The sequence below is a fragment of the Macaca fascicularis genome, chromosome 1 (genome assembly GCF_037993035.2).
Source record: "Macaca fascicularis isolate 582-1 chromosome 1, T2T-MFA8v1.1".
NCBI classification, from domain to species: Eukaryota; Metazoa; Chordata; class Mammalia; order Primates; family Cercopithecidae; genus Macaca; species Macaca fascicularis.
Genome location: NC_088375.1, coordinates 216,237,289 through 216,261,133, shown reverse-complemented (window position 1 = coordinate 216,261,133; position 23,845 = coordinate 216,237,289). Strand labels below are relative to the sequence as shown.

At 49.5% G+C, this 23,845-nt stretch overlaps 1 protein-coding gene across 1 annotated transcript; it reads right to left on the bottom strand.

Moving 5' to 3' along the window:
* Positions 1 to 262: 262 nt before the first annotated feature.
* On the bottom strand, positions 263 to 23,845 carry TAS1R2 (taste 1 receptor member 2). The gene is made up of 6 exons (XM_015441858.3): positions 22,363 to 23,845; positions 19,132 to 19,432; positions 16,042 to 16,815; positions 11,180 to 11,389; positions 3,057 to 3,180; positions 263 to 1,856 (listed from the first exon to the last, which is right to left on the bottom strand). The coding sequence occupies exons 1-6, from the start codon at positions 22,542 to 22,544 to the stop codon at positions 928 to 930; spliced, it is 2,520 nt and encodes an 839-aa protein (XP_015297344.3). The 5' UTR covers positions 22,545 to 23,845; the 3' UTR covers positions 263 to 927.

Sequence of the window (23,845 nt, the reverse complement as noted above, 5' to 3'; positions counted from 1 at the left end):
CCTGCCCTCACCCCACCATCTGTAAAATAAGGAGCATAATTGCACACAACCAATAGAGTTTTGTGAGGAAAACATGGGTAAAGTAGTAAAGTTCTTAACCAGGGACTTGGCAATAAATGTTAACTGTTGTCCTCTCATAGTCAACACAATGGCCCAACGTCACACAGTTTGGAAGTGGCACTACTGGGATTGAGACTGAGGTCTCCTGATTCCATATGTTCTTTCTCAGGGGACGTCAGAAAACAGGAAGGAAGTGCATTCATTTCACCCAAGTGAGGTTTATTCACAAGCATTTGGGAAGCACGCTATGCCTGGCCATCCCTTAGAGATAACCCAGGGACCTGGGCCCAAGCGCTTCGGGAATAAGGAAAGGAAATGGACATGTGAGACAGCTACCAAATGGAGCCATGGCTGCACTATCCGAGCTCACGTGCTGACCCGCAGGCCCCACCCGCCCACACCAACCCTGGACCAGCCCAGCCCACCCAGCCCAGGGCACCCAGCCCAGCGCACCCAAGGCCTCCCTTTGCCTTGAACATGAGTGAGGGAATGAGCTGCAACCCGCAGGTGCCCACTGCGACCGCCAGATGGCAGCTATAGGCTACTAAATGAGACTTTGTCCTTGGAGACCAATAGGTCACCTTGGGTGGTTTTTTTTCCTAGAAGATGGCAGTGCCTGGCGTGTAAAATAGGTCAAGGGAAAGCAATGAAGTGTGGATGTTTTAAGACACCCATCACTAAGTGGGTAAAAATGGCCCAGATGCAAAGGACCTCCAAGGAATGCTAAATTATTAACCAGGGCAAGGTGGGAATAGTCGGGGATGCCTTCCCTGCTTCTTTCTGGAGTTGAACCAGCCAGGGAAGACCTCTGGCCTCCACCTCCCAACGCCGTGGCCCTCCCTCCCTCCCAGACACCACCGGGTGGCACTAGTCCCTCCTCATGGTGTAGCCCTGGATCATGCTGTTGAAGTAGGCGGGCGTGTTGCGCTCCGGGTAGAAGAGGATCATGTAGCACTTGGGGCCAAAGTAGCCCAGGCTGATGGCCAGGAGGTTGAGCACAGTGACCAAGAGGTCCATGATGGTGACCAGCACCCCGTTGTAGGCAGACATGAAGGTGCAGAGGGAGACAGATGAGGTGAAATAGAAGGTCATGCTGAGGGTGATGAACTTGGCCTCGTTGTAGTTGGTGGGCAGTTCCTTGCCCATGTAGGCGAAACTGAAACCCACCACTGAGAGCAGCAGGTCCAGGCCGGTGTTGAAGAACAGGCTGTTGCGGTAGTTGGGGTTGCAGGAGACGATCATGATCTTGGGGTCATCGGGGTCAATACGGGTGGTGGGATTGAGGCCTGTGGCCAGCATGCCAATCACCACAGTGACCATTTTGAGTACCGTGATAAACGCCATGGAGACGTAGGGCCCCTGGTAGCGGACCCAGTAGCTGTAGGCGCGCGGGAAGCGGCTGGCCATCTTGAAGACACAGACGATCTGGAAAGAGCGCACGGCGATACAAGAGATGCAGATGGTGAAGCAGAGGGGAAAGAGGGCCTGGCGGCAGAAGCAGGTGGAGACCTTGGGCGGCCCCACGTACACCGGGACCACCATGTATGCCACCAGCAGCAGCGTCAGCATCAGGAAGCACATGGGGCCCCCAGCTGAGCGAACCATGGGCGTCTGGAAGTGCCTCCAGAATATCACCAGGATGGCCAGGGTGCTGAGGAAGCCCAGGGCGGCCAGCATGGCCACAACGATGGTGGGTGCCTCATGCCATTCCAGGAAGGCCAGCCGCCGCTTGAAGCAGGAAGCCTCACTCTGGTGGGACCACTCGTTACTCGGGCAGGCCTGGCATTCATATTCATCTGCAAAAGCCCACAGCGACTCCCATTAGCCAAGCCCGTCTCCCAAGCACCTGCATCCTCCCAGCCCTGCACAGGGCCAGGCCCCAGGGATGGAGAGAGAGCAGCAAGGGCAACCCTTGCATTCACAGCCAATACTCCTCAAGTCTCTTATGTGCATTGGCTCATCAAATCCTCACAGCAACTGCATTTCACAGATGAGGAAACCAAGGCTCAGCCAGGTTAAGTAACTTGCCCGAAGTCAGCAAGTTAGAGAGGCAGGATTTGAACCCAGGTCTCCTTGACCCAGAGCCTACCAACTATAGTTCCTCCCTTCCAAGACCTCACCCTCTGGTGTGAGAGGCATTCAACTATTTACTCAAAGAATGCATTCAATACATGTGTTTTTGAGCAGCATCCATTGTGATAGGGACCTGGGGTGGAAGGCCACAGAGAGATGGATAAAACCCAGCCCTCACCTCCCTGCTTTTGACTGACTGTGGGAGGAAGGCCAATGAAATCATTCCACAAACTCGTTCACCACCTCCTCTGTGTCCTGTGGTCTGCTAGGTACATATAAAATACTTGTATTGGTAAATGTCTTCATCCATGTAATTTACATGAAGCCATGAAAAAAAATTGAGCTCCAACTCTGAACTGTGCTAAACACTAATGTGGACCGAGGTGACGTTGTCTGCACATTCCTAGATTTTATGTTCTACGGGGAGAAATGATCATTCTTCTCATCAAGGAAGTCATTCCACAAGCACCCACTGAGCAACCAGGCTATGCTTTGAGCTATGCTAGGCACTTGGGAAGCCAGAGGGATAAATGAGAGAGTGTCTTCCCTGTCTTCCAGAAACTTTCCTCCTATTGCAAACACTATTCATTCATTCATTCATTCATTCATTCATCCAGTGGGTGTTCCCCAGCCTGGCTCCCTGGGCCCCGGGCTATGTGTGTGTGGAGTAGGATGAGCTGCAGTCCGGCTTGGGGGAGTGTTGGCGCTTCCCTTCTCCCTCCCTCTCTGAAGCAGCCTGTACGGAGGATTTTGCTCTACACCAGGTATTGGGGGGATACAAGAGGAATCAGATCAGGTCCCTGGGCTTTGGACATTCACACCCCCTGGGGGAGACTCCAGAGACCCTGCCAAAGGAGACAAGCCCTAGAGACTCCACGGGCGGGGCAGGGGCAGGGCAGGAGTGCTCGGCCCGCGAATCATACCTTCAGTCTGGTTGAGGAAGGTGCCGGGAAGGCAGTCGATGCACTCGAAGCAGCAGATGTGGATGCCCACGGGCTTCTTCTTTTGCCCCGACTGGCACCTCTTGGAACACATGGACACAGGGATCTGGAGGGGGGAGGGCAAGAGACCCTGAGTCCTCTTTTCCCACATTCTGGGGGCCTCCTCCCCTCTCCAACCAGCAGGATGTTCAGGGGAGGAAGTCTAGGAGCCCCCTATGTTTTTGGGGTAGAAACTGTAGGGAAAAAAAAAAACCCTCATGCTTCTAGCAGGAAAGGAGCCATTTTGAAATATGCTCAGAGCATTCTGTTCTGCTTAACAAATGCCTTTCCTCAAGGGAAACTATTTTACCAGAACCCAACTGATGTGAATTTTACCAGAACTTAACTGACATGGGAAAAGAGAAAATCCCAACTCCAGCCCTCTCTAGCCTTCTTGTCTTACCTAAGGGGGTGGGGTGAGAAGCACTTATGAAGGTCACAGTTCTGGGGCACAGGCTTATTGAAAGATTGAGACCTAATCACAGGATTACAGAACACTTCCCCTCTATCTCACCACCACGTCAATCAAGGGATACAGCCGAAATAACTGCAAGGCTGAGACTGCATTTAAGAAGGAATATCAGCCGGGCGTGGTGGCTCAAGCCTGTAATCCCAGCACTTTGGGAGGCCGAGACGGGCGGATGACAAGGTCAGGAGATCGAGACCATCCTGGCTAACACGGTGACACCCCATCTCTACTAAAAAATACAAAAAAAAAAAAAAAAAAAACTAGCTGGGCGAGGTGGCGGGCGCCTGTAGTCCCAGCTACTCGGGAGGCTGAGGCGGGAGAATGGCGTAAACCCGGGAGGCGGAGCTTGCAGTGAGCCGAGATCGCGCCACTGTACTCCAGCCTGGGAGACACAGCGAGACTCCGTCTCAAAAAAAAAAAAAAGAAAAAAAAAAAAAAAAAAGAAGGAATATCTAGGGAAAACCAAAGATAAAATGGGAGACATTGGAGAAAATTTTGGCCTCTGACACGATTGCTATTTATTTATAGCAAATAGTAAACATAGTTTTAATAAACTTGAAAGGACTACAATAATAACAGGTATGTTCTCCAACAACAATCTAATGAAATAGAAATCAATAACAGAAGGAAATTTGGGGAATTCATAGATACGTGGAAATGAAACAACATACCCTTAAATAACAATAGATCAAAGTAGTATTCACAAGGGAAATTAGAAAATGCCTTGAAATTAATGAAAATAAAAACGCAACATAACCCCACAAAAAGACAAATACTATATGATTCTACTTATAGGAGGTATCTAAGGTAGTCAAACTCATAGTAATAGAAAGTAGAAGGATGGTTGCCAGAGGCTGGAGGAAGGGAGAAATGCGGAGTTGCTCAATGGGAATAGTTAGAAATTTGCACAATGAAAAAGTTCTAGAGATCTGTTGCACAAAAACGTTAATATACTTAACATCACTGAAATGTATGCTTAAAAATAAATTGGTAAATGTTATATGTCTTTTATCATAAAAATAAAAAATTTTAAAAATGTACCAAAATTAATGGGGTACAGTGAAAACAATACTTAAGAGGGAAATTTATTATTATAAACATCTGTGTTTAAAAAGAAGAAAGATGTTACATCATTAACACTCACTATCTTATCAAATCACTAGCATTCACTATCTTATCACAGAGTTTACTCTTTCACTCTCGATCTCAACGTAGTCCACAGGAAAGTTGTTCATCTTGACATTCTGCAGAATATCATGCCGGTCTATGATATTCATGACACCATGGTAATTGGACCTGGTTAGTAGAAAGTAGCAAGGACTTTTATATCCAAGTAAGACCTATGAATGCCAGAGGGTTGGAGATAAACCTTACAAAGATTCAAAACTTGGGGTTGGGGGTGCTGTCACATTGGTGATGTTTTTAGGAGGCTAACGGTACAGAGAATGCCAGGACATCCATTCTAAGATATAGACAAGTCATCCACCCTACTCCTGCTACCATGAAAGTATGGCACTTTGTGAACCTCTTTAGATTTGGGGGACAACATAAATTGCTCCTGAAAATACTGCTCCAACCCATTTATCGGGTGATTCAGAAGGGTTTCAGTTTCAAGGCAGAAGGTAACAGGTCCAGAGAATGACTCTGAAGAAGGCCCTGGCTTCTGTGTAAAAGATCCTGCCACTGGGGCCACACGATCGAGGAGATGTGATGATGTTTGAGTTATCTATGCTTATAAGAATTGGTAAGCCCTAAGAGAGAGATGCAACAATGCCATGCCTTCTACACAACATGCTACTCACTACTTGAAAATCAACTCTTGGAGTCCTGCTGGGCCATTATGGAAACTGAGTACCTGACCCCAGGACATCAAGTGACTATCAGATTCACAGAGTCTTGTAGAGAGGCAGGAATAAAAGCAAGTCTTCATATAAGGGAAATGGTATCCAAGAAGCGCCAGTGGGTCCAAGTAAATTTCTTAAATCAATTATCGTGACTCCTGTATCTATTTCTCTTATAACAAATGCCTCTCCCTCAAATCACACATAAGACCTTATGGAGAGATTCTTTATGACAAATAAATAGAGGAGAACATTCAGGAATGATTCACAAGTAGGTTGGTTTGATATGTTAATGTGAGCTGACAGTGGACTGCTGCCATACTAAGCTTTTTTCAGGGATACAAAGCTTTCTTCAGGGTGAATCCTGAAGGACAGTAATGATGGGAGATACTGCCTGTTTGTAGAGATGTGCAAGCAGAACACTTGGTTGTTTGCTTTGTGTGGATGGAGAGATGTCCGGAAGGATGGATATTCCTGAGATCCTGGACTTATGGAATAGCTTGGCTGGTTGTTCAGGGGCCTGGAAGGAGCAAGAGTGGAAGAATGGAGACAAGGTTGCTTGGGGAAAGGTATATGAATGGATCCATGAGAGTGAGCACAAAGCATGAAGATCTCTGTGTCTCATGTTAATGCAAACCAGAGAGCAAACACAGAGTAATAGAAACCAGATTGAAAGGTTGACTTGTCCCAGCCAGGCACCGTGGCTCATGTTTGTAATCTCAGCAATTTGGGAGGCCGAGATCAGAAGATCAATTGAGGTCAGGAGTTCCAGACCAACCTGGCCAACATGGCGAAACCATGTCTCAACTAAAAACACAAAAATTAGTCAGGTGTGGTGGTGCACTTCTATAATCCCAGCTACTTGAGAGGCTGAGGCAGGAGAATCACTTGATCCCTGGGGGCGGAGGTTGCAGTGAGCCAAGATTGCACCACTGCACTCCAGCCTGGGCAACAGAACAAGATTGTCTCAGAAAAAAAAAAAAAAGAAGCAGCAGCAGAAGGAGAAGGAGGAGGAGGAAGAGGAGGGGGAGAAGGAGAGGGAGAAGGAGAAGGAGGAGGAGGAAGAGGAGGAGGAAGAGGAGGACTTGTCCAACAGAGGTCAGCTGGCTTCTGTCCTCAGCCACCCCAGGGCCTGCACAGAGTAGCCATGATGTCAGGGATGGAGGCTACAGGTATGAACCCAACAGTTTGAGCTTCCTCTCACTTGAGCTTCCTCTCATCATGGCTGACCTAGTTACTGCCATTGCAGAACACCTAACATTCCAGCATCAGAGACCCATGTTGAGCCCTTGACTTGGCACAATTCTTCAAAGAGACCAGCCAACCAACTGCTGAAAGATCTATTACATCAGATCCTTTTCTCTCTGGAAGAAGCAGTGTTTCAACCTCATAAGAATTTTCCTTCCCTGATTTCAGTGCAGCATCACCTTCTGAGGGCTTCCAGAGCAAATGATTTACTGATGCAGGATACCATATCACCTCAGATCAGGAGTCAACTTCATGGTAAAGGGGTGTGACATGGGCACGTGATCAGAGGCTCCACTGATCCTAACATATACCACATTACCCAGAAGTATCCTATCTAACCAGGGGATGAGATGGCATACTAAAAGCTCAGCTAAGGTACCATCTTCAGAATGCCCTGCAAGGTGGGGACACTGCCCTTTAAGATGAAGTTTTGAATGAATGGCTTGTGTATATGTTGTGGCCCCAACAGCTAGAATATGTGTATCCAGCAACCAGAAAGTTTGGTTACATGCACCATTATTCTCATGGGCCCATTGCAGCATTGGTGCTTCTCCTCTCTACAATCTTAGACTTTGCTGGAATAGAGATTCTGGTCCCCAAAGGGGGAATACTTCCACCAGCAGACACTATAGGGCTCTATGATTACCATGTGGTCATTTTGGGGTCCTCATGCCAGTGAATGAGAAGGTCAAGAAAGGAAGAGGTAACTGACCTGGATTTGTGGGTAAAGCTGAGGTGGTTGCTACACGAGTGGAGTAGGAAGGAGTAGGTCCGGCACCCAAGGAGTAGGTCTGGCAACCCTGGGTGCTTCAATCCCAGTGCACCTGCTGGTGGGGATCTGCAGCAGGCACAGCGCAGAAAGGCAAGGCAACTAAGGGCCCAGAAACCTTGGGGAGGTAGGTCTGGATCACCACCCAGGCAAGTGACTGAGAGCAGCCAAATGCTGGCTGGGAGTGAAGAAATCCAGAATGGTCGGTGGAAGAGAGAGATGAATATCAGTGACAACCTTGGGCTGTGGCTAAGTCTACCAAACAGCTCTCTGTTAGAGACTGAGCTGGCTGCTGCTCTAAAAAGTCTAAAAAGTCTGTGACTCCCCAGGCTCATGGAAAGCCACTGAGTGGAACAAGAAATGGACCTCTCTGTGGCCTGCCTCATATTTTCTCTACCCACTGTTTACTCCAGCCATTGCTGCAGTCACCAATTTCAAGCAAATGCCATTTGTCAGCACCTGGCCTTGGCTACACAGCTCTGTCTTGTGTTCTGCCCTAAGGCTGCCGTATGAAATGCCCATGGGAGACCTCTGGAGCTAACACCCCACAGAGCAACCCCCGACCACCAGGCAATGGGAGCTAGTGGATTACTACCACCCATCTCTGGGAGACAATGCTAAGGTAGCTCTTCGGGAGGTCCCAGTAAGATTGACCTCCAGTTGCTCAGAGTAGTGTCTGGCTTGAGGTTGTTCTCTTGCACCAACTTTCCCTCTTCCCTGTGGAACTCTTCCCAGTCTCCCACTCCTGTTCCTGTCCATGTATCATGTCCTGGAATAAATATTTTGCACATAAGCCCTTATCTCAGGCTCTGCTTTCTGGGAGAAACCCAAGTTAAGACAGTGTTATGGGCTAAACTATATCCTGCTTGAAGACCTAGTCCCCAGGACCCCAGAATGTGACCTTATTCAAAAATAGGGTCATTGCAGGAACATAGTCATATAATTAGTTAAGATGAAGTCATAACTAATGACTAACTAATGACTAACTAATGACTAACTAATGAGAAACACCCTTTTATGAGACAGACACATGGAGAACACTACCTGAAGGTGAAAGCAGAGATGGGGTGGTGATATGGTTTGGATCTGTGTCTGCACCCAAATATCATGTCCAGTTGTAATCCCCAATGTTGGAGGTGAGTCCTGGTGGGAGGTGATTGGGAGGTGATTGGATCATGGGGATAGAGTTCTCAAGAATTGTTTAGTACTATCCTCTTGGCACTCTCCTCCTGACTGTGAGTAAGTTCTTGTGAGATGTGGTCGTTTAAATGTGTGTGATACCTCCTCCTTCACTCTCTCTTGCTGCTCCAGCCATGTGAAAAGCTGGCTCCCCCTTTGCCTCCCACCATGACTGTAAGTTTCCTAAGGCCTCCCCACAAGCTGAGCAGATGCCAGCATCATGCTTCCTGTACAGCCTGCAGAACCGTATGCCCATTCAACCTCTTTTCTAATTACCCAGTTTCTAGCATTTCTTTGTAACAATTCAAGAGCGGACTAATACAGGTGGTGCATCTACAGTCAAGGAACATCAATAAGTGCCAGCAAACCACCAGGAGCTGGGGGAGAGGCCTAGAACATATTCTACCACACAGCTCTCAGAAGGAGCCAACCCTGCTGACACCTTGATCTTGGACTTCCAGCCTCCAGAACTGTGAGACAATAAATTTCATCTGTTTAAGCTCCCCACCCACCCCAGTCTGTGATACTTTGTTATGGCAGCCCCAGGAAACTAACACAGACACCACCCTAATATACTCCACAAAAATCCTCAAGGCACTCAGAAATGCACAGCCTCAGGTACCTCTGCAACTGGGGATAGAGTGTGCTGTCGGGGATTGGGGGGAAGAGGGTGCAGGGTATTAGCAAAGGATAGTGATGAAGGCTCTTCCAGAAGCTTTTCGATCCCTAGATCCCCTCCCCAACTCCACAAGGTAGGTCTCTATCCCTTCCTACTCCAGCAGAATTCTGATGGTCTATTCTCTAAAGAGGGTAAAATAATGGATCTTTAGATTGACAGATGTCAGACTCAGTTGAAGGCACAGCTACCATACTAAAACAAGAGTATCCAATGATAGGCTGTATTAATCCACTTTCAAGCTGCTTATAAGGACATACCCAAGACCTGACAATTTACAAAAGAAAGAGGTTTAATGGACTTACAGTTCCATAGGGCTGGGGAGGCCTCACAATCATGGCAGAAAGCAAGGAGAAGCAAGTCATGTCTTACATGGATGGCAGCAGTCAGAGAGAGCTTGTGCAGGGAAACTCCCATTTTTAAAACCATCAGATCTTGTAAGACTTATCTGCTATCAGGAGAACAGCACAGGAAAGACTCACCCCCATGATTCAATTATCTCCCACTGGGTCCCTCTCACAACATGTGGGGATTATGGGAGCTACAAGATGAGATTTGGGTGGGGACACAGAGCCAAGCCATATCACAGGCTTTAGCCTGAATGCTGTATATAGAGAACCGCCACCACAGACTAGCTGTATGCTGTATACAGAGAACCTCCACCACGGACTAACTGTGTGGTCTCAGACAGGTCACACAACCTCTCGGTGCCTTCAGTTTCCTAACCTATAAAATGGAGAGAATGGTAGCATTTATGCCCTAGGGTTGATATGAGAATTGAAGTCCTTAGCACCAGGCCTGGCACACACATGTCCAGTGAGTGCTTAATTTGCAGAGGTCTCTGAACCCCTCTTCCTGGGGAGCTGGAAGGCCCTGAACATGCATAGTTCCCAATCAATGGGGGAAGGACAGGACCCCAGATTGTATACCCACGAATAGAGATCCTAGCAGTTATTGATAAAGCAGAGGTCCCTAATCCCTGGGACACAGGCCAGTACCAGTCCGTGGCCTGTTAGGAACCTGGCCATGCAGTAGGAGGTGAGCAGTAGGTGAGCAAGAGCAGAGCTTCATCTGTATTTACAACTGCTCCCCATCGCTCACATTACTGCCTGAGCTCCACCTCCTGTCAGATCAACCTCTGCATTAGATTCTCACAGGAGCACAAATCCTATTGTGAACTGTGCATGTGAGGGATCCAGGTTGTGTGCTCCTTATGAAAATCTAATGCCTGATGATCTGTCACTGTCTCCCATCACCCCTAGATGGGATTGTCTAGTTGCAGGAAAAGAAGCTCAGGGCTCCCATTAATACTACATTATGGTGAGTTGTACAATTATTTCATTATATATCACAATTATATATAACAATAATAATAGAGACAAAGCACACAGGCGTAATGCATTTGAATCATCCAGAAACTATCCTCCTCCCAGTCTATGGAAAAATTGTCTTCCACAAAACCGGTCCCTGATGCCAAAAAGGTTGGGGACCACTGCCCCAGGCTTGATGTGAGAATTGAAATCCTTAGCACCAAGCCAGGCACACACATGTTCAGTGAATGTTTACTTTGTAGAGGCCCCTGAGCCCCTCTTCCTGGGAAATTAGAAAGCCCTAAACAGACACAGTTCCCAATGAATGGGGGAATGAAAGGACCCCAGACTATACACCCACAAACAGACATCCCCCACAGCAATCGATAAAGAATCTCCCAGCAATTGATAAAGAATCTCTAGTCTCTGTCCATAATGAAAACAGCCCTAGCAACTCCAGCATGAGCCCCAGGCCCCGCCCCAGGCCTGCCCACCCACCAGGCCCCGCCCCCGGCCCCGCCCACCCACCAGGCCCCACCCCCGGCCTGCCCACCCACGAGGCCCCCTGGCTGACCGTGTTGTTGATGGTGTGCCAGGAGATGTCTTGGATTTTCTTCAGCTGTCGCTGTAGGGGGTAGTAGGAGGCGACGCTCTGGAAGGGATTCTGGCTCAGGCCCCATTGCCACTGGACAATCTCCAAGTGCAGAGCCATGTCCCCTTGAGGGTCGAAGGAGATTTCGTGGTCCAGGAGAGTGAAGTTGACCTTCCAGATCTCCTTAAGCAGCTGGCAGGGTCAGAGGGAAGGGAAGTGGAGCTAGCATCAGAACCGAGCCAGAATTTTTCCTGGGCCTGGGAAAGATTCTACCATTCCACTAGCCTTGATTTCCAACTCGGTAATATGGAGGCAATAAATCTCCAAAAAGGTGGCAGTTTAGGAGTCAGTGGCTGAGAGCTCTGCTCTGGAATCAGATATATCTGGGTTCAGGCCTCAGCTCTGCCTCTTGCTGTGAGACCTTGGGCCTGTTGCTTAACCTCTCTGAACCTGTTTCTTCTTCTGCAAAGTAGGAGCAATAAAAACTATAAAAAAAAAATAGGTTCATCTATGTTAGGGACTTAGAGCAGAGCCTGAGACAGGAATCACTTCTACCAAGGTGCTAATAGAATTCCTTTTCCCTGGAAGTTACCTCAGTCATCCCTCTGGAACCCAATACATGAGATGAGGCACAGAGTCCACTGTCTCTGTCACCTGCAAAGGTCAGTTGGGATCTCCCCTGATCCCTGGGTCCTTCCTGTCTCCCCAGACCTTAGCATCAGCTCTCATTTCAGTCTCTCCCCAGCCCCCCATCGCTCTCAGTAGGCAGCATCTGGGACAAACTAGAGCACACTTTGAGGTGGGCATCCTCCAACCTAAAGTCCAGTCCCAGCTCTGTCCGCAATTTGCTGTGTGACTCTGAGCAAGTTTCTGAACCTTGCTGGGCTAACGCTGAAAGGACTTCAGCTCAAATATCCCATGGACCTCGCTCCTAGATTTTCCTTCCATAAATGGGAGTGTCCATTCGGCTACACCTTTAGGGCTGACCTGGCCTCAGGGACTGACAGACACACAGACAGGTAGCCAAGGGAGTCCGGTCCTGGCCTTCGCTCTTCCCTGCCCGGCGGGAGAGGTCCTGATTCAGAAGGACTCTTTGGAATGTGCACAGGTTGCTAGGCCCAAGGGCAATGGTCCTTCGCACCAAGAAGAAGGAGGCTCCAACTAGGTGGTCCGCCTGAGGATGAGGATCAGGATGGCGGAGGCCCCTGGGAGTCAGGTCCTGGGTGTCCATGTTGCACCTCTGTAGTGACCTGCCCAAGCAGGGTTGAGCACCTGGGACTGGAGGGATCCAAGATATCACCCCCAAGGGGTCAGAAAGCACTGGCCTTGTAATTGTCCTGAGTGGGTGGGAGCCTAGACTATTATTGGCAGGGGCTTGGGCACCTTGGGGTTCCCTCATCAGGCTGAACCCTGTCTTCCCTTCCCCATCTAGCCCCACCCCTACCCCAGCATAAGCTGTACATTTAAGGCAGACTCAAGTCCACCTCTCCAGCCCCGCACTCTCTCCTGAGGCCAGCACTTGGTGTCAGAGAAGAAGAAGAGGAGTACATTCAGCCTCTTAGCTGCCCCAGGTAATTTGCATCATGATTGCAAATGCCCTCAATAACTCAACAGGGTACATATGATTCCTTCCATTTAACAGATGAGAAAACCAAGGCTCAGAGATATTAAATGTGCCCAGGTTTGCACAGCTAGTAGTGGCAGCGCTGGGATTCCATTCCAGGTTTGATTGCTAAGCTCTGCCCAGCTCACCGCCACCTGCCTCACAACGTACGAACAGGTGGGCCATATCCGAGATGCCCGAGGGGTGGAGAGGGGTGGAGAGAGGTGTGTGGGGAAGAGCCAGACCACTGTCAAGGGCCCCATTTGTGAAATAAAAGGATTGGACCAGAACCTGAGAAGACCTCGCAACCCTGACCCTCTATGATTCAATGACTGGCTGAATTTTTTTTTTTTTTTTTTAAGACGGAGTCTCACTCTCTCGCCCAGGCTAGAGTGCACAGGTGCTATCTCAGCTCACTACAATGTCCGTCTTCTGGGTTCAAGCAATTCTCCTGCCTCAGCCTCCTGAGCAGTTGGGATTATAGGTGCCCTCCACTATGCCCAGCTAATTTTTTGTATTTTTAGTAGAGACGGGGTTTCACCAAGTTGGCCAGGCTGGTCTCGAACTCCTGACCTCATGATTCATTTGCCTTGGCCTCCCAAAGTGCTGGGATTACAGGTGTGAGCCACCACACCCTGCTAGTCTACTGAGCATTTTTGCTGGATGGCCACAAATTTGCCAGCCTGGATTTACCCAGACTCCCACTGATCTGACCCCACCACCACCATCACCACGGGCAGCATATCCACCCAGTGTCATCTCCAACTCTTCTCATCGCCCCTGAGGCCTCTCTCTCTGCCTCACCTCTCACAGTGGTGCCCATCCCCACTACTCCAGCACTATTTCATCACCACCCCTGGCCACTCCCTAGCTGGGTGCCTGTCACCTCTTTAAACCTCAGTTTCACCTGTGTATGGGAGAGCACCCACGTAGTCACAGTATCTGCTCAACAGTGTCTGTCTGGGCATGACTGAGAATTCACGTAAAGAGGTGAACACAGTGTCCAGCACATAAGTACCCATTCATTCATTCATTCATTCATCCATTCAATATTCACTGAGAAGCAACGCCAAGCCAGACCAGTGCCAGCAACTTGGGATATGGCGTTGGAAAGGATTGACAGGGTCCCTGCTCTCACTGGCCTCTGTTTGGGAGGTGTGGGGAATAGCCAATAAACAAACAAAGGATATCAACACAATCACAACTTGGGATACCTGTTACAACAAAAATAAACAGAGTGTCGTGGTGTGACCTGGCAAGGAGGGTGGGAGGTAGTAAGGACACCACATACCATTTTGCAGGTTGTGCCCTGCAAGAATGGGTCCAGTTAGGACAACTGGGAGGAACAGCTGGAGTCCAGCCGACTCAGGTCACCAAGTCATGCGCTTGCCACAGATCTGCGTCCATCCGAAGCCAAAGAGCATCGTGGTCTAACGTGTCTGCACAAAAGGGTATCATTTTCTAATTCACACAAGGACTCTGTTTATGCCAGTGGAGACCCTGGGTGAAGCCTACATAGGGTGGGCTGGGCTCCCTGCTACTTGACTGCATCATCCCCCACCCCAGCTCTAAATTGGCTTGTTGGGCTGTCTCAAGAACGTCATCTCAGGGCTTGGAATGCTCTATGAACTCCTGCTGCCTCTGGACAAAACCCCCCTCTCCTTCACCTGGCACTGGATGTCCTCCAGTATCACCTGCAGTTTGGGTCACCTCTCAGTCTTTGCCACTCGAGCCTGACCACGTGGCCAGGCCACCACTCTCCCAGTCTCCTCCTGGAAGGTCCAGTGTCTGTTCACTCCCTACTTCAGCCCTGCCTTCCCTGATCCTCTCCCACCATGATGATGCCCCTGCCCCGTGCACAGCTGCAATTTTGACTTCCTGCTGCGCTTGGCAGACAGATCTTCTTAACGGTCCTCATCTCCTCCTGGGTTGGTGGTCCCCCAGGCCTGGCACATAGTAGGTGCTCAACAAAAGGGATGGGACATCCTGGTTGCTATGATTGGTGCCCTTTGGTCTCTGCTGTCACCTGTCTTTCATCATAGCTCCTGCCAGTTGCAGCTGGGAGGATGCCTGGAAGGTGAAGTGGGAAAACCACAGCAGAATAGGCCAGACCTGGGTTCAAAACCAGGGTCCACCACTTACCACTGAGCGATCACGGGCTAGTCACTTTGACTTCCTGTCCCTCAGTTTTTCTACCTGTAGATTATCCTCACAGGAGGGTCATGAGTTAGATGTGATGTATACTAGGCATTCAGCGCCTAGTAGGCACTCAAAGAGCAGTAAAGCACCCATGATAATTATGTATATTATTAATGTAACAGGACATATAGCAATAGGCAGTATTTTTACCAGCTGGCACCAGAATTCCTTTTAAAGAATAAGTGTAATCTTTTAAAAGAAAAGTGTTTATGGTTGCAAGGTTAGGATCTGAGATTATGGGATAGAGAGGTACAATTAAATAGAATGAGAAAGAGCAACTTTCTCATTTCTTCAGAGCAAACTAATTTGTTCTGTTAAAGAAGTGAACACTTATTTGAAGATGGGAGAGGGATCTAGCAAGTGGCGAAAGGGGAGAACGAAGAGGGAAGATGGGCAGGGTTTAGGGAAGTGACTAAGCAACAGGCTGGGAGGCTGGCCCCAAACTATGAAAAAGCCAAGGAACCGTTTAAGAACAGAGATCTCCAATAGCAAAGTATAAAGTGTGCATCTCTAATGTAAATCCCCTCTGCTCCTCTGATCCTCAGTGAAACCTTCTATATCCCAGAAGGCTTCGTGGTGGGGGGGTTTCTGTGTGTGCCTGTGGATGTGGATGTGTGTGTTAAGCCAGAAGAACAGATTTAAAGTCTATGTCTGAACCAGGGTGATAGAGAACTAGGGTAATAAGAAGATCCATAAAAGCAATGCAAGGCCTTAGAGGGTCCACAGGAAAACACAAGCTCGTCCCAGGCTCTCAACCCTGGAGAGACTGGGTCGGGGGGAGGTAGGGCGGCGGGGCTGTGGTTCCCACTGCCTGTGGGATTTCCTTCTGGTGAATTCCACCTGAATCTCCAAGAACAGACTACTATCTTGAATGGTGAGCATTAAATTAATTTAAAAAGCAATTTTGTTTTGGCATCAGGAAGGACTAGTGCTATGTGTCTGGAAGAATGGGATACCCGTGCCCTTTCACACCCATTTGCCCAGAACCCCAAGAGAGGAGGATGGAGGTGCCCTGCAGTCTCTATGGCAGCCACCCCCTCACCTGCCAGGGATAGACCTCCCTCTTGGTGCAGGTGCCGTGGTCACAGCCGAGGAGGCTGTGCAGGGCGTGGGCCACAGCGTAGACCGCAGAGTACACGCTGTAGACGACACGCTCCCCAGAGAGCCTGAGAACGTTGTTGAAGGACAAGGTGCCATTCAGGCAGCTGTCACACTCCTGGTTGCAGGTAGACCTCTGGCTGGTCCTGCTGAGGGGTGGCGGCCCAGCCTGTGGGTCTCGCACGCGGAACTCACTGAAGCCAGGGATGGGCACGCTCTGGATGGTGATGCCCAGGAAGGTGCCCATGTGGCGCAGCTCCGTGAGGTTGTGCAGGACCGGGTCAATGGCCCAGGACTCGGAGGCGATCCACACGGCACCCGTGAAGTTCTGGCGCAGCACCTCATTGAAGAAGTTGTACAGGGTCAGGTCGGGTGAGAACACGACCACGACGCGTGCCGTGCTCTGCTGCAGCTTGTCCACAATGGTCACCAGGCGCTGGCGCTCCTCTGACGTCATGTTCTGGTTGGGCTGCACTGTGGGCAGTGTCTCCTGGAAGGCGATGCAGATGTCGCCCCGGGCCAGGCGATCGCCAAGCAGCTGGCCATTGTCACGGCCATAGGTGTCGCCACTCACCAGCACGATGATCCAGTTCCAGCGGAAGTGCAGCATCAGCTGCACCATGGCCTCGATGTGGTGGTCGGCGCTGGGTGCGGTGCGCAGCAAGGCCGGGAAGCGCACCTTGTCTCGCAGCTCATCGCTGATGGCACTATAGGTGATCTGCGAGGGGAGGGGCCGTGGCATGAGCGAGTGCCCCACTGGGTGCTCTGCCCCCACCCCAGGGCTGTATCCACCATCATCATTTGGGAAGCACCTAGTGCAAGCCACCCCAAGGGTAGGTGGTTTACACCATCGTCAAGCATCGTGGTCCCCAGGTAGCCCCATGCAATAAGTACCTACTGTTTGCCGGGCCCTAGGGCCAGGTGCCTTACCTCAGCCTCATCATGATTATTGAGCACCTACTATGTACCATGCTCTGGGCCAAGCCACATACACCATCATCCTCATAGTCATCAGCACACTGGCTTTTAGTGAGAACCACATCCTGGGCTAGGTAAATGACATAGCCATCATCCCCATCACCTAGAAACTCTTACTGGGCACAGCACTTTCCTCCTCCCCCTTATCACCATCAGGCTCAGCAACTAACCACGTTTCTTCCTTCTGCCTCCAGGGCTCCATGGTTTTCCTCCCAAGTCACAGAGTGTTCCATCTCCTTTCCTGGTTCCTTCTCTTCTCTATGACATCTTAATCTTAAAGGACCCTGGGCTCAGGCTTCAGTCCCTGCCTCTTCTCCAGCTGCTCTCCCCCTCCCTTGGTGGTCCCATCCAGCCTCACGGCTTTATATCCCATTTCCACACCAACAACTCCCAGCAGATAGCCCTGGCCTGGACTTCTCTCCTGAACTTCAGATGCATACCACAACTGCCTGTCTGACATCTCAAACTTCACAAATCGAAACTGAACCTTTGTTCTCCTCTGAGCCTGTTCCATCCACACCCTCCCCCATCTTGATTGATGATGAATCCATCGTTCCAGTGACTCAGGCCAAAAACTCTGGAGTTGTCCTTGACTCTTCTTTCGCACACAGGTCACACTGGATCCATCAGCAAATCCTCTTGGCTCTACCTTTAAAATATATCCATCCAGTGCCTACCAGCTCCCCGCTCCCTCCTGTCCAGCCACCATCATCCCCGGCCTGCACTGCAACATTACCCACCCACCTTTCCCCTGCAGCCTAAGCTTAACATGGCAGCCCGGTGACCCTGCTCACACACACGTCCGGTCACTTTACTCCTCTTCTCAGAACTCAATAGCTCCTAACGTCACCCAGGAAAAGCCAGAGTCCTTGAAGAGCCCCTAAGTGCTCAATCATTTATCTGCACACCTGTCTGATTTCATCTCCTTCTCCTCTCCCCCTGGCTCCAGTTGTGCTCATCTAGCTCCACGAACACACCAGGCACCTCCTAGCCTTGGCACTTGCTAACCCCTCGTCCTGGAATGTTCTTATCCTAGGTCCCTCATGGCTCCCTCATTCCTTCACCTCCCTCAAGTCTTTGCCCAATTGTCAGTGAGACCCACCTGACCACCCTGTTGAAAATTGCAATCTCCCTCTACCAACCCCTCCTTTCCACTGATGTGCCAGAGCCCCCACATTTTTATTTTATTCATTGCACTTCTCACCTCTAACATCCTGCATCACCTATTGTTTGCACTTATTTTCTGTCTCTCCCCACTAGAAGAGAAGCTCCATGAAGGCAATGATTTCTATGTTGTTGCCAGCTGTACCCCAGCACCTACAACAGTACCTGGCACATAGTAGGTGCTCAATAAATATCTGTTACATGAATGAAAGAATGAATTCAGTCCTCAGCTAGATGCTTCATGTAAAAGTACTAACATTAAACAGTAACAATCACAATATTCGTGACTACCTAACTGTGTGCCACGCTTTTTGCTAGCTGATCTTTAATGAACATGTAGCCTGTACCAGTACTGCACTTGGCACTTTCAATCATGATTATGATAATAGTTATAATAATAGTCGTAATACAAATCACTCTTTCGTGAGTACCTACTGTGAGGCAGACCTTGTGCTAGGCAGCTGTACAGAATAACACTAAGCACTCCAAGTTTTTATTCCTGTGTAAGATGCTTTATAAAACAACATTATTTACCACCTACTGTGTGCTAGAAATTTACACAGGTTGAACCACTAATCTTCAGATAGTCCTGGGATGGAACGCTTATCATCCCACTTTACAGGTGAGGAAATTGAGGCCTAGAAGAGTTAAGAGATTTGCCAAAGGCTTCACTGTGGCCAAGACTCGGTGCCAAGTTGCACAACCAGATCTGCCCACTTCCAAAGCCTGAGCCCTTACTCCATAAGCTGGGCTGTCTTCTCAAGATTTGGGCTAATGCCCTGACCCTGCTTCTGGTCCTATCATCACCTCCCATGATTGTTGGAAGAAGTGGCCTCTGAGGCCTATAGACAGCCACTCCTCTGCCCCACTCCCCAGGGCCCAGGAGCCTCACCTGTGGAAGGAGAAAGAGGGAGAGGAAGTTGGCCACAGTCATGACAGCGTCGGAGTTGTCAGGGCCAATGACAGCCACCACACGGGGCACGTAGTTACTGTAGTTCTCTTGGATGGGAAGGAGGTCATCTTCCTGTGCCAGGAAGTAGAGCACCGGCTGGACGTTGTTGGAGACGTAGCACACATCCACCATCTCGTAGCCTAGCAGCACATCAGGCAGCAGGCTGCTGTCATTGTTGATCTCCTCCACCGCAAAGCGCATGGCCTGCATGAGGTTGTAGCCTATCACCTTCGTTTCATACCTGGAGGGGCCACAGCAGTATGAGATGGAAGCAGATCCAGAGTGAAGAAGGGAGGGATAAGAGAACCAGTCTGCTCCTCCTCCCTGCCACAGGAAAGCCAAGGCATTGACTGAGAAGGAACCACTCCAGAAGACTCCGGCATTTTCACCATGTCATTGTCACCATACCACATCTCTAGGATCACCATTGCCCATATGGCCACCACTGACACTATTATCCATGTGGCCATAATGAATACCATCCCTATAACCTCCATTGCCACTCTACTGACGTCCACTAATGTGACCACCATTATCCACTAAAACTTCCATCATCACCATCACCACCATCACCATCATCACCCACTACCCGTATTACCAATATCATTACCAGGGCCATCACTGTCACCACAACCTTGTGACCATCATCACCACCATCATCACCATCACCACGACCACCATCACTATCAGCACCATCACTATCACCACCATCATCATCATCACCACCATCACCACCACCATTTTCACATCACCATCACCATCACCACTACCATCACCAGCGCCATCAGTAACACCCTCACCACCGTCACCATCACAGCACCATCATTATCAGCATCACCATCACCACCACCCTCATCACTATCATCACTACCATCACCAACACCATCACTAACACCATCACCACCATCAGCACCATCATCAGCATCACTACGATCACCACCATCACCATCATCGACCAACACCATCACTAACACCATCACCAGCATCACTATCATCGCCATCATCACCAGCACCATCACTAACACCATGACCACTATCACCATCATCACCCACTATCCGTATTACCAATATCACCACCAGGGCCATCACTGTCACCACAACCTTGTGACAATCATCACCACCATCATCACCATCAACACCATCACCATCACTATCAGCACCACCACCATCACCACCACTATCACCACTGTCAACATCATCATCGCCATCACCACCACCATTTCCACCATCACCACCAACATCACCACCACCATCACTACCACCACCAACACCATCAGTAACACCATCATCACCATCATCATCATCAGCACCATCATTATCAGCATCACCATTATTACCACCCTATCACCATCAGCACTACCATCACTAACACCATCACTAACACCATCATCACCATCAGCACCATCTTCAGCATCACTACGATCACCACCATCACCATCATCACTACCATCACCATCATCACCAATACCATCACTAACACCATCACCAGTATCACTACCATCACCATCATCACCAACACCATCACTAACACCATCAGCACCATCATCACCAACACTATCATCAACACCACCATCACCATCATCACTACCACTGCCATAATCACCAACACCATCACTAACACCATCACCACCATCAGCACCATCATCAGCAAAACTATCATCAACACCACCATCACCATCATCACTACCACTGCCATAATCACCAACACCATCACTAACACCATCACCACCATCAGCACCATCATCAGCATCACTATTATCAACACCACCAACGCCATCATCACTACCATCACCATCATCACCAACACTATCATTAAAACCATCATCATCATCACCATTATCACTGCCAGTACCATCATTACCAACACTATTACCACCACTGCCATCATCACTACTGTCACCATCATCACCACCGTTACCACCATCATCATCACCATCACCATCATACTTTTTCTCATTGTCATCATCACCAGTATTACTGTTATCAACATTGTCAGCATCATCACCATTACTTTCATCACCATCACCTTCATTATACTCCCCACCATGGTCACAAGCATTAGAAAATCCAGCATTGTGCCTGGTGCCATCACCTTCACCATTCTCAAGTCAGCATATAATCTTTCCCAATTTCATAAATAATGCATTTCTTTTTTTTTTTTTTTTTTTTTTTTTTTTTTTTTTTTTTTTTTTTGAGACGGAGTCTCGCTCTGTCGCCCAGCCCAGGCTGGAGTGCAGTGGCGCGATCTCGGCTCACTGCAAGCTCCGCCTCCCGGGTTCACGCCATTCTCCTGCCTCAGCCTCCCGAGTAGCTGGGACTACAGGCGCCCACAACCGCGCCCGGCTAATTTTTTGTATTTTTAGTAGAGACGAGGTTTCACTGTGGTCTCGATCTCCTGACCTTGTGATCCGCCCGCCTCGGCCTCCCAAAGTGCTGGGATTACAGGCGTGAGCCACCGCGCCCGGCCAATAATGCATTTCTTATAGTCAACCCTTAATCATCTTTTGCACTGTCCTACCTTTCTCCTTGTCTCCCACAATACCTTCACCCTCTCTGCAAGAGGTCACTGTTTTATAGTCCCAGGCTGGTTCTATGTCCCAGCCTTTGTGCTTACATGCAGATGCACCCAGCTGCCACAATCTCCAAGTGATGCCATCATCCCAAGGGGCTCATGGAGAAGGTAGGGGAAGAGGAACTCCCCTCTAGGCCCCAAAGCACCCCTGCCCACCCAGCCACAGCCCTTGGAAGATGCAGTCTGAGAACTTGATACAGAAAAATCACATTCTGCCTCCCAAAGGATTTCAAATGGGCTTTTACATGGACCCATTGGGAGTCCCCCAGTTGCCAAAGTGGGTGAGAACAGTCTTGATCGCCTCTAAGAGCCCTCTAGATTTGAACATTCTGTAACTCTATTTAAAAAAAAATAAATGACACTGAGATGACCCAAGTCTCAGTGTTTCAGAGCACAATTGTCAAAGATTTTGGTAACCCGTGTTGTATGAGGCCTCCCTGAGGGCTAGGAGCATGGATATAGAATAAGGGGGTTGGCAGTGAATGGGGAGGAGTGCTCTAAGCCCTTGGTCCTGGCCTAGCTCCCAAGGACCCACAGGACCAGACCTGGCCTCCCACCCCATCCCCATTGCCATTTCCAGCCCCACACTGGAGACTCACTCCTTGCACATGGGCACCTGCAGGTAGTCAAGGTGAACAATGCCCTTCATGTTGGCATGGAGGGTGAAGAGGCCACCCAGGAGGTAATCCCCAGGCAGGTAGAAGTCCGAATTTTTAGCCGGCTCAGCCAGGACCCGTAGCAGGAAGAACAGGGAGCAGATGGTCGTTGCCCTGGGCCGCATGGCTGGGAAGTGATGGTCTCAGGAGGTAGTCCTGCCTCACTGGAGAATTGGTGGCTTGACACCAGGGTATTTGCACAGACATTTACATAGCGATGGTCGTGCCACGGACTGTGGGGCACCTGGAGCAGGTGGAGATGTTTAGGGGCCCAGGGGGAGGAAAGGAGGCTGGAATTACAATGATTCTTTCTTAGAGCATAGTGGGGCTAGGTGGTCTAGGGGAACCCTATTTGGAAGGAGAGAGAGCATCCTGATAACTTGGCCATGCCCTGGCCTTCTGTCACTTGTCCAAGGACAAGTCTCGTCTTCCTGACATTTCAAATATTTCAGGAGTAAAGGACATAGGTGCTCTCAGGAGACAGAGTACTGTGGCCAAAAGAGCCCAAGCTCTAGAGCCCAGCCAAGTCAGGCCAGGCGTGTAGTGATGTATAGGTGTTCAGCAAGTGGTCGCCATTGTCAGTAAGAATCAGGCATCATGCCGGTGTTTGTGGTTCATCATCTCATATAATGGTTGCATCTCATATAAGGGGACTATTACTAACCCCATTTCAAAGATGAAGAAATGGAGGCACTGAGAAATTAAGAAATCCAGCCCGGGCTACCTGACTAGCAGAGCTGAGATTCAAACCACATGGCCTGACTCCGGGGCTGGTCCTTCATCGCCACACCACATGACATCACAAAGTTAATGCTTTTGATAGAAAAAAAACAGTAATGGTGGCCAGGTGCAGTGGCTCACATCTGTAATCCCAGCACTTTGGGAGGCTAAGGCAGGCAGATCACAAGGTCAGGAGACCGAGACCATCCTGACTAACACGGTGAAACCCTGTCTCTACTAAAAATACAAACAAAATTAGCCGGGAGTGATGACAGGTGCCTGTCGTCCCAGCTACTCGGGAGGCTGAGGCGGGAGAATGGCGTGTACCCCGGAGGATGAGCTTGCAATGAGCCGAGATTGCTCCACTGCACTCCAACCTGGACAATGGAGCAAGACATTGTCTGGAAAAAAAAAAAAAAAAACATAACAGTGGCGAAGAGGTTCGGGGAAGGAGTGAGGGAGGGGTGGTCTCACTCCCTCTGAAGGCTGCCATCAGTCAGCCTAGCAACACCCGCTCTGGGTCCCCCATCCCTTGGGCCCCACACCAAAGGGCAGGGTTGTGGGCAGAACAGAAAGTTGAAAATTCCTAAATTCATAGGTGAATACTCTCAAGGAGTCAGAGGCAGGGAGGTGGCTCCAGTGAATTAGGGACCCACTGGAATCAGAGACCCTTTGTCCAATTAGTGCTATTTTGTTCCTTTCCAGT

Coding starts and splice junctions, on each gene's coding strand:
- TAS1R2 (XM_015441858.3), bottom strand. CDS start 22,544: ATGCGGCCCAGGGCAACGACCATCTGCTCCCTGTTCTTCCTGCTACGG. Junction 16,816..19,131: donor CCCTCTTTCTCCTTCCACAG/GTGAGGCTCCTG, acceptor CTCCCCTCGCAG/ATCACCTATAGTGCCATCAG. Junction 3,181..11,179: donor GGCACACCATCAACAACACG/GTCAGCCAGGGG, acceptor TCCCCCCTCCAG/ATCCCTGTGTCCATGTGTTC.